Source organism: Propithecus coquereli, unplaced genomic scaffold, assembly GCF_000956105.1.
Source record: "Propithecus coquereli isolate 6110/MARCELLA unplaced genomic scaffold, Pcoq_1.0 Scaffold316, whole genome shotgun sequence".
Taxonomy (NCBI): Eukaryota; Metazoa; Chordata; class Mammalia; order Primates; family Indriidae; genus Propithecus; species Propithecus coquereli.
This window is the reverse complement of record NW_012148797.1, coordinates 2,360,939-2,372,244: the sequence shown is the minus strand read 5'-3', so window position 1 is coordinate 2,372,244 and position 11,306 is coordinate 2,360,939. Positions and strand designations below refer to the sequence as shown.

The 11,306-nt window shown below is 43.4% G+C and overlaps 1 protein-coding gene across 1 annotated transcript in view; it reads left to right on the top strand.

Annotated features, from left to right (window-relative positions):
- Positions 1-2,336: 2,336 nt before the first annotated feature.
- The window catches only part of NT5DC3 (5'-nucleotidase domain containing 3), a 53,627-nt gene continuing 44,657 nt past the window's right edge, over positions 2,337-11,306 (top strand). Inside the window, exon 1 of the mRNA XM_012650246.1 lies at positions 2,337-2,541. Coding sequence (XP_012505700.1) covers positions 2,337-2,541 — 205 coding nt within the window. The remainder of the gene's footprint in view (positions 2,542-11,306) is intronic.

The following is an 11,306-nucleotide window of genomic DNA, read 5'->3' as shown; positions in this document are numbered from 1 at the left end:
AAATTATAGTGGGCTCTTTGGTGTCTGTTAAGTTTTTTCCACTTGTCTTTAATTAGAACTCTTTGATTGGATATTTTCTTCTAAACCACTTAGGAGTGATAATCAAGATCTGGGGATTTGATTTTTCAGTTCCTTAAAATATTACAACTGATTTTAGCTAAAAAAGAACAATTTTTAAGTGATTCACATTTCTATGGTAGGTATCCTTGATCTCACAGTGTTTCATATTCAAAAATATCTAGAAATAATATTACAACTGATTTTAGCTAAAAAAGAACAATTTTTAAGTGATTCACATTTCTATGGTAGGTATCCTTGATCTCACAGTGTTTCATATCCAAAAATATCTAGAAATATTACTAAAGTTCGAATTGTGTTATTTTTACATTCCTATAGTTTATCTATTTTGAATTTATGAATTCATTTAACATGTAAGCAAAATTTACAACTATTACCACTGAACCTTTTTTTGAAACATGAATAAGATATAAATTAAAATAAATTAAAACCATAAAGTAAATTTAAAGTACCTGAGCCCGTGGATTTGATATCAGCTGTTTTAAGCATTTTATTATTTCATTTTATCAGTGATTTGTAAAACATTGACCATTAACTATTAAGGACTACTTATTGGCTACCTTCTCCCCTATCAACCAATTAAATCTTACATACTATGTTAGGAAGTCAAATGGAAGAATGGGCTCAGCCCTGTGACTTTAGGAAAGTTATTTCACCTCTCTGAGCCTCGGTGTTATCACAGTCATCCCTCTCCATCCACAGGTTCTGCACCCTTGGATTCAACCAACCGTGGACTGAAAATTCTAGAAAAAAAAACAACATAAGAATAAATAATACAAATAGAAAATACAGTATAACAATTATTTATATAACATTTGCTTTGTATTAGGTATTATAAGTAACATAGAGATGATTTAAAGTACACAGGAGGATGTGAGCAGGTTATATGCAAATACTATGCTGTTTTATAAGAGGGACTTGAGCATCCATGGATTTTGGTATGTGGGGAGGAGGGTGTTCTGGAACCAATCCCTGGCAGATACCAAGGGAGTACTGCATTTGTAAAATGGGAGAAATTATGGCATCTAGTTTTCAGGATTACTGAGAAGATTGCATGAGATAATGCACACAGAAGCCTTCAATAAATGGTAGTCTGACCCGGATGCCACCGTTTTCCATGAAACATCTCCCGACCCCTCCAGGCCACAACTTGAACATACATACACTAATGCTTTGGGTTATTTGTCTTAAGTCGTGCCCCACTTATTCATGCATGGCAGTATGGTCTCCCGGGAAGCGTGCCAGCCTTGAGAGTTATTCCCCTTATTCCACCTAGCACCCTGCTCAGCAGTAACCACAGGGCAGCTTGGGAAGTCCTTGCAGTCCAGTTATTCTCACATAACTGATGTGGGTGGGCCACATCAGTCTTTCCTGCAGGAGCTGTGTCTGAGTCCACACAGAAATGCTTCCTGGTGGGGAGGTTACTGTTCATTTGGCTTTAGTGGAACCGCATGGCACAGAACAGATGCAGCCTAGCAGGTCTGAGAGACCTGTGCACCCAGCCAGGAGCTTGGGCAGGGACAGGAGCTGGGAGACCGTGTCTCGAGGATCTTTCTTGGGGGATGGAAATCCAGGGTGGGGTACTGGGTCTTCCAGGCTGTGCAATGCGGGTGCCCTTCAAACTTATTGGAGTTAAGGGGCTGGGGTCCTCCAGCCACCATCAGTCCACATGTGGGGGCCTTGGCCCAGCCGTCCCTTCACGGGCGGGCCTGGGTGGATCCAAGCTGGGGATTGGGGGATGTCCCAGACCGGTCCCCGCGATCCAAGGGAAGTCCAGACTGCAGAGGCCATTAACGAGGAGAGGTCACCTTCCAGAGCCCGGCCAGAGCAGCTCAAGGGGGCACTGTCCGTGCAGCCAGCGTTGGGGGACCGCCACAGAAGGCCGGAGGAAGGTGCGGCGGAGCTCAGCGGGTGGCGCCGGCGTCGCGTCTTGTCGTTCCATTCCACGTGGCCTACGCACCACCACGCGGTCGCTCCTGCGCGCATCAGGGTCAGAAAGTGACCGTAGCAGGCTGGGCGCCCGACCCGAGCCGCCTGGGCCCGGCGGCAGCCCCGCCCTGGACTCCTCCCCTACTCGGCCCTGTCCCGCCCCGGCCCCGGCCCCGGCCCCAGGCTCCGCCCCCGGCCCCGCCCCGCAGCGGCCGGAGGGCCTGGCGGCGCCGCCAAGTGTTCCGACGCAGGGAGCCGCCCGCCTGCGGAGCTGAGCGCGGGCAGAGGACTGGCGGCGCGGCGCCACTCGCAGCGCGCTGGCGGCAGGCATGACCGCGGCGGGAGTGGCGGTGGTGGCCCGCGGGGCCGGGGCGAGGGCGGCGGCTTTGGCCCTGCGGGGCGGCTGCAGGACCGCGGCACCCGGGCGGCCGTGCACGGGCCCAGCTCGGCCCTTGTGCACTGCACCCGGGACCGCCCCGGACATGAAGCGCTACCTGTGGGAGCGCTACCGGGAGGCGAAGAGAAGCACGGAAGGTGAGTGCGGGGAGCTCCCATCCCTGGCACCTGGGGACCCCTCCGCGCCCGGCTGGGGCGGCAGGTCTCCCGCGCGGTTAGCGGGCACCCTCGGACCCGGGCCAGTCCCGCTCTGACCTCCAAGGCGCTCCAGTGACCCTCGGCCCCCCAACCTCCAGCCGCAGGCAGCATCGCCTCTGCCGAGCGACTCCAAAACTTCACAACTCTTGTCTTTCTTGTTGGGAAAGCTGTTTTATACATTCTTGAGAATTTTAGCCCGAAATCTTTATCGAAAGCGCTTTGGGTTGCCCCGGGGGTTCCGCAGACATCTCTTGGGAGGCGGTCACCCCCACGCGCCGTTAGGTATTGTTATTAACCAACAGCGATGACAGAATAGCCGGAGTCGCCGGTGCCCAGTCAGCCTGGAGCGGGGCTGCTGGGCAGGTGGCCGTATCCGGAGGCTGATCTGATTTCCTTGGGGCGGGGTGGGATGTGCCGTGTTTGAAGTCGGAATCCAGATTGGGAGTGTTCTGGGTTATCTACTGTCCTCAGTGAGGAGGGGATTCGGGGAGTGAACGAGTACTTACTTTGTGGCCAGGTGAACAGAAACTGAGCTTAGTTCCTTTGTTACCAAGGGAAACGGGAGAGCCGGAAAGAGGAACTACTAAATACCAGTGCCAGGCACATAGATAGATTATCTGCCAGGATTCTTCCAGTGAGTAGCCGGCGAAGGTGCTGCCACATCCCGGTTCTATAGATGGGAAAGGCAAGACTCAAGTCACGCCTTGACCTAGGTCTGGGTCAGCCCCGAACCTGCCGTCCGGTGTCCTGTGTCGCGCTGCTTTCCAGTAGCAGCTGACCATGTGGGAACTGGTAATCCATTGGCGCCGCTGCTTGCTTTCAGGGAAGATTCAGAATCAAAATTCTAATGCTGATTTCTTTTTTTGTTATTGGAGGTGGCACATAGAGATAGGGAGAGAATATTTGGTGAGAGAGAACATTTTGTCTGATCACATTTTCCATCTTTTGGCTAGAAGTCAATTTCATGAAATAAAACCAAATTGAAGTAATTTTCAGAGGGAACTTAAAATGGCCAGCAATGCAGAATTCTATGCAATAGCTGCTTATTTTCTTAGTTTCCCTTTGCCAAGAGTTTGATTTCTTTGGCTTTTGAAACTGTTGTGTGGTATGGTGGAGAGAAGACTGGCTTTGGAGGCATTGGGAACTGCAGATCTTGAGAGATGAAAGAAATGTAGAAGATTATCTAGCCCAGATTTTGGGCAGGCAAGATTTTTTTTTTAATTGGAATTTTTATTGAGATAATTGTATATGTACATGCAGTTGTAAGAACTAATACAGGGAGATCCAGCATATCCTTAACCCAGTTCGTTCCAGTGCTAACATTTTGCAAAACAATAGTAGAGCATCACAACCAGTGCAGATTGATACAATCGAGTCCCCTAGTTTTATTGTACCCCTGTGTGTGCATGCATGTAGTTCTGCACAGTTTTATCACATGTAGGTTTGTGTGTCCGCCATCACAGTCAAAGTACTGAACAGTCCATCACAGGGATGCCTCATACTGTCTTTATAACCACACCCACCTGTCTCCTGATGCTCTCTCTGCTTCCCCATGCCTGGAGTGTTATCTGTTCTCCATTTCTAAAATTTTAGCATTTCGAAAAATGTTATGTAGATACAGTCATACAGCATGTAACCTTTTGAGGTTGGCTTTTTTCACTGAATATAATTCCCTGGAGTTTTATCCAAGTTGGTGCATATATTGTATCAATAGTGCTTTCCTTCCTTTTTGCCGAGTAATATTCCATGGTAGGCATGTACCACAGTTTAACCATTTGTTTAACCACATTGAACCATTTACCCATAGTTCACTTTCAAAGAACATCTGGGTTGCACCCAGTCTTTGCTTATTACAAATAAAGCTGCTGTAAACATTTGTGTCCAGGTTTTTGTGTGAACACATATTTCATTGCCCAAGAGTACTGTTGCTGGGTTGAATGGTAATTTCATGCTTAGTTTTATAAGAAACTTCAGGCAAAATTTTTGCCATTCCAATTTCGTGGTCCAGGTTTGCAGCTTGTTGCCTGGAAAGGTCATGAAGCTTGAGTTTCTTCATCTGTAAAATGGGCATGCTGTTAGTACCAGCATCATAGGGTTCTGGTGAGGAATAGATGAGTCCACCCATGAAAGGTGTTTAGAACAGTGCCCAGTGCTTGAGATGGCTGAAGTGTTGGGTGATAAAGATCAGCATTGGACCAGAGTTTGGACTTTGGTGTGGGACAGTCTGGGGGGCATTACTGTGTTACTTTCCTCTCTGACCTTAGTTTCCTCAGTCATAATATGGGGATAATGTGGAGATTTTTAGCACGGGAATGGCACCCAACAGATGCCCAGTAGATAGTAGCTGTTATTAATAGTTATTAAATAACTGTCACTCTTAGACATATATTTGGTAAAAGATGGAGATGGGTTATTTAGCTCTTGGATCTGGGTTTCCTGCTTAGGGCAGTGCCGTAACTAGCTATGTGGCCTTGTACAAGTCACCTAATCCCTTTTGGCTTTGGTTTCTCTCTGTGTAAAATGGGGCCGCTGCACTAAATAATGGCTGAGTCTTTTTAAGTGTTATACATATTAAAGTGTTACAGGGACAAGATTCAGTGCACCCTATCTCCTCATGCCCCCAGCACGGATGCACGTGGTCCCTGTCACCCCGAAATGTGAGGACTTTAATCAGACTTTTCCTTGTTTGCCTATTCTGTGGCTGCACCATTCCTAACCCCTCTAACTGAAGTCTGTATGAATATAAGTGCCCAAGTTGTGTTCATTCAACAAGCACTTATTTTTTTTTTTTTTTTTTTGAGACAGAGTCTCATTGTGTTACCCGGGCTAGAGTGCTGTGGCGTCAGCCTAGGTCACAGCAACCTCAAAGTCCTGGGCTCAAGCGATCCTCCTGCCTCAGCCTCCCGAGTAGCTGGGACTACAGGCATGCCATGCCCGGCTAATTTTTTCTACATATTTTTAGTTGTCTGGATAATTTCTTTCTATTTTTTTTTAGTAGAGACAGGGGTCTCGCTCTTGCTCAGGCTGGTTTTGAACTCCTGAGCTCAAACAATCCGCCCGCCTCGGCCTCCCAGAGTGCTAGGATTACAGGCGTGAGCCACCGCGCCCAGCCTCAACAAGCACTTATTAAGCACCCAGCTGTGAGTTTGAAGGCTGCTGGTTCACAGATGGATGAGTCTGACAGGGAGGGGCCCACAGTGGCTGAGCCCCTGCCTGTGCCAAGTGGTGGACCAGTGTTGCATGGATGGGGAGTCTGGCAAAGAGATAAGTGACAGTCCATCTTGGGGGGGATAAACGGTGGGCCCCAGGGGCTCTAGCATCAGAGCACATAACTGCTTAGAGATGCAGGAATTGCCTTGCCAAGGCTGACCCCTGAGCTGTGCCTCGTAGGAAGGAGAGGTCGGAAGAAATACTGATATTCATATAAAAATACAGATCCTTTCTTTCTAGCCATTTGATCTCTTTCCTTAATCTAAACATCTGTTCCTGTATTTTACCTAAGGGCTCCCAGAATGACATCTGCACAGGGAAGGGATGCTTTTTCTTTTTTTATTTTTATTTCAGGGTATTATGAGGGTACAAACATTATGGTTACGTTTTATGTCTTTGCCTCACCCAAGCGAGGGTTAGAGGCATGCCCTTCCCCTCTACAGCGCTTCCCATGTGGGAAGGAATGCTTTTTATTCTTTGTTTTATCCTTTCTCTCCATCCTTTTTTTTTCCATTTTAATTAAAACATTAAAAAAATAATTTTTTTAGATCAGTTTTAGATTTACTGAGAAATCTTATAGTTTCTATAAACCTGACGCCCCTCCCCTGTTGTTAACCTCTCACATTACTGTGGTATATTTGTCACAGTTTTTGAGTCAATATTGATACGTTATCCATATTTACGCAAATTTCCTTAGTTTTTACCTAATGCCCTCTTTCTGTTCCAGGATGCCACTCAGGACAGCACAGGACACATTTATTTGTCATATCGCCGTAGACTCTTTTAGGCTCTAACAGTTTCTCAGACTTTTCTATTTTGATGACCATGACCGTCTTGAGGGGTACTGGTCACATACTTTGTAGAATGTCCCCCAATTGAAATGTTTACCTGTTTTTTAACTTGAGACTTTTGGAAGTATAATGTTTATATATCCTGTTTCAAACTCAGCTCAAAAAAGAAAAAATTCTTTGTATTTTTAAGAAAAGAAATGATTGGTTTATAACCTCTAGCAAAAATGTTAGATGCCATAATTTTCTCCTAGAGCAGTGGTTCTCAACAGGAGTTGGAGGGGGCAATTTGGAGTTTGGCAGCATCTGAGACCTGAAGACCTTTTTGTCACAGCTCGGGGAGACAGGTGCTGTTGCCCTTTCGTGGATAGAGGCCAGGGATGCTGCTGAACATTCTACAGTGCACAGAACAATATTCTATAACAAAAAATTACATGGCTCCTAATGCCAGTAGTACCAAGGTCGAGAAACCTTGTCCTAAATTGAGTTCTAAGAACTCGTGTGATATTAATTTTAAGGGCCGGATATATTTGTGTGATCTGTTCTATTTGTTGTGCAGTGTGTCTTCTTTAGCTCAATCCCTGGCCTTCCAGGTGTGCTCATCAGATAATTGGCCTGTCCTGTTAGGTGCAGAAGGGAAGCATTCCTGCTCCTCTAAGAGGGGCTCTGCAGCCTTCTATTTGAATAGTCTAGTGGATTTTTTTTTTCTTTAGAATTATTCTTGGAGCCTGGTCTATTAGAATGTTTGGCTACTTTGTTGGGGCTATCAACTATTATCTATTAAGTTGCGGAAAGAAGTACAGGGATTAGTGCAAAGTGGTAGGAGCTTTTGTAGAGTGTTGAAGGGTTTATTCAAAGTTCTGGGTGGAGAGCATTTAATAGTCAATACAATATGATGTACTGTATTTAGTCAGGACAGTGTATAGTACAGTGATGTAAGTTTAACATAAGACACAAGGATAACAGTCATATAATATTAAGATAATAAATATCAGTAAGCATGAGTTCCTCAAGGAACTGCAGTGGGTTAAAGAGATACTCTTGAGATAACTTTAAAATTAGACCAATATTTCTCAGATTGTGTTCCACAATCTTCTGAGAGATGTGGTTGAAGAAATATGAAAATATATATTAAAGAAGCCTCTTCATAGCTGGGCTTTTCAGAGCTAGTGAATTAGAGCCTTTAAAATGCATAAATCTCCAAGAGGGAGGAAGTAGGTTTAGTGCTTCTCAAATAAATTTGACTTTGGAACCTCTTTTTTTGAGGTAATAACTCTGTCTTGAGATTCCAAAGCATATACTTGGGAAGTTCTAATAATATGTCTAGCAAGAATGTATGTTCATACTGAAAGATGCTTAATTGTACAACCAGATGTGCTTTTTCTATGCAACAGGCATGTAGTAGAATAGAGTCAGGGACCCTCTGAGAATCTGGAGAAAGCCGTGTGTTCTGTCTGTAGAAACATTCACCCCATTCCATATACCACTTGCGTGCACACAGACTGTTTCCTATGTAATTTCAGGGGGTTCCTGGAGCATCTCAATCCGTTCCCGTGACCCAGTGCTCATTTACTTGCTCTATCATCCTTTAAGAAAGGGCGAAGGATTGAGATGTGGTGGATGCTTCTGGAGGCAGAGCTCAGCATGGGTACTGTTTTCTAGATTTCAATTTGTACCTGAGATTGAGAAACCTGCCTGGAATAATGATATATTTTGGGCCTGACTTTTGCTGCTGAGTGTTAAGGTTTTCTGTAACTACTGTGTGGGTGGCTGGGTGATCTACCAGTTGGAATCTTGAATTCATTTTCCTCTTTCCTTAGGGTGTAAATCTTGGGTGTTGTAAAGAGGAAGCGAAAGGAGATAAAATGTAAAAAGGAGATTACACGATAATTTTGTTGCCAGTCTTTGAAGGCAAGTAGAATTAAAAAAAAATTTTAGTAGTTTTCAAACTTGGTGGCATATCAGAATCACCTGGGGAACTTGTTTAGAAATGGAGATTCCGAGGCCCTAACTCTGGAGATTCTGATTTGTAAAGTACGGAGGGAGGGGCCAGGAATTTGTATTTTTAGAGGCTGGGCTTGGAAACCAATCCTTTATTGAACTATTAAAGACGTGTAGAAACAGATACCTTGTATCCTTCAAAAGTTCTTTTGGACTTTGGCTTCCAGCAATCTGGCAGACTAGATAGATAGCCTAAAAATCTTTTTGTACAGAATACTCACATGCTGAAATAAAATACAAAGGACCTTCTTTGGAATTCGTAATGGAACTCTGAGAAATTGGAGACATCTCAAGGATTAATAATGAAAAGGAAGCTGAAACCAAAATGGTGACCAACCCTGAAGGTGCTGCCGTCCTGGTAGCATTTGTTGGTCTTAAATTGGCCGTGCCAGCTAGGAGGGAAGAGTAGGTTTTGGGCACACACATGCATGTTGTCTGAGACTCTCCTATAAATCTGATGGCCACAGAGTGCTTCCTTCCCTGCATGGAGACAACAGGGAAGCTCGTCTGTCTTGGCTTTTGCTCTAGATATTTTTTCTGTGTGTGTTGGGGGTAGTTTGTGGAAGTCTCCTGTGACCTTGTAATCATAGGCTAGTCCTTACGTGAGTTTGGGTTTGAATTTATTCTGCTTGTATGGTCTGGTGATCCCAAGCTGAGAAATTAACTGAAAATGTGTGATAGTGACCTGAGACTCCTGGTAGAAGCAAATGCAAACCTTCCCTGGATGAATAGACCTTAAACCCAGGCCTCCCAGGACTCTCAAGATTAGATCAATCAGATCTGAGCTCACAGCCCCAAATTAAAAAATATACAAATAAGCCACCATAAGTGAGAACCAGCAGAATCAGCAGACAGAAGAATTAGTATGAACAGGACTTTAGATATTGGAATTATTAGGTAAAGAATATACGTAGCGGCATCTGAGAATGTTTAACACGTTAACTGCCATGTGAGATGTATTTAACTCATGCTAGTTTTGAGCCTGGGGCGTCATGAAGCATATGTAACTCATGTCTCTTCACCCTGGGAGCTGCTGAACTATTTTTCAAGTTGCATATAACTCACGTACAGAAAACAATAAAAAATAAATTTTTCAATAAATTAGAAAGGATTGTTTTCAAAGTTTTTATCCTATTTTTGTAATAAAACACCATGGCCCCAAGGAAAAAAATTTTTTTCTCTAGTGTGACCGTCAATGTGCTAAAACTTTTCAATAAATTAGAAAGGATTGTTTTCAAAGTTTTTATCCTATTTTTGTAATAAAACACCGTGGCCCCAAGGAAAAAAATTTTTTTCTCTAGTGTGGCCGTCAATGTGCTAAAACTTTTGGAGAAATAAAAGATATTGAAAATGTGAGCAAGGATTATGATCATATTGAAATGATCAGGCAGATTTTAAAAGGAACCAAATAGAAATTCTAGAAATGAAAATTTTAATTCTTAAAATGAAAAATTCAGACCTAGAGACTGTGGAACAAGCATATCTGGGTTCAAATCCTAACTTTATTACTTAGAAGCTATGTGACCTTGGGTGGATGACTTCTGTGTGCCTCACTTTCCTCATTTGTAAAAGGGGGATAATAATAATACCTATCTCCTAAGATTGGTAGGTTTAAATGAGTTAACACATGTCGAGTTCTTAAAATAGGGCCTGGCACATGGTAAGCCCCATGTAAATATCAGCTGCGATTATCGATGTTATCATCACTACCACAAAGGAATGGCAGACTGACAGACTTTAGAACAGTGATAGTGGAAACTTGAAGACAGTAGAATCACTTCAAAGTGCTGGGAGAAAAATGTGAATTTAGAATTGTATACCCAGCTAAATCATCATTTAAGAATGAGAGTAAAGATATTTTTAGATAAAAACCAAGAGCTTACCACCAAAACAACTCACTAAAGGAATTTCTAAAGGATATGTATGTATCAGGGAAAAAAAAAAAAAGATTTCCAAGGGAAATCTAAGATGCAGGCGAAAATGGAGGACAAAGAAATTGCTAGAGGTGTGAATAAATCTAAACAAATATGGACAATGTAGAAATCAGTCTAAAAGTGGGCAGGAGGGAAGGTAAAAGAAACAGAAAATGCAAGGAATAGCATAAAATACGATGGAGGAAATAATTCCAAATATAGCAACAATCATGATAAGCTCAGATTAAAAGACGGATCAGATATAAATAACACAGTCCAGCTGGATGCTGTTTATAAGAGATACACCCCAAAACAAAGACATAGAAAGGTTGAGATTATGGGAGAGGATATCTTGGGCAAATGCTAACCAAAGAAAATCGGCAAGTTATGAATATCAGACAAATATTGAAATGGTATTAAAAGGAAATACTTTTAACTGGAGGAAAGGTTGCAAACTACAATTCATGGGCCAATTCTAGGCTGATGTCTGTTTGTATATTAAATTTTATTGGAACATAGCCACCCCCATTGTTTCCATTTGGGGGGAGGGGTGCTCCTTTTGTGTTGTGACATCAGAGTTGAGCGGTTGCAGCAGAGACTGTATACACAACACCAAATATGTATGAATTGGCCCTTTGTAGAAAATGTGTGTTGACTCCTGAACCAGAACTATGTGTTTATACCAACATCTGGACTCCCACAAGAAAAATGTCAAGTAAAAAAAAAAAAAGCAAGTTGCAGACATTTGCAAACACATAAAAATACTGTAGAGTACTTGTAGGGATACACGTGT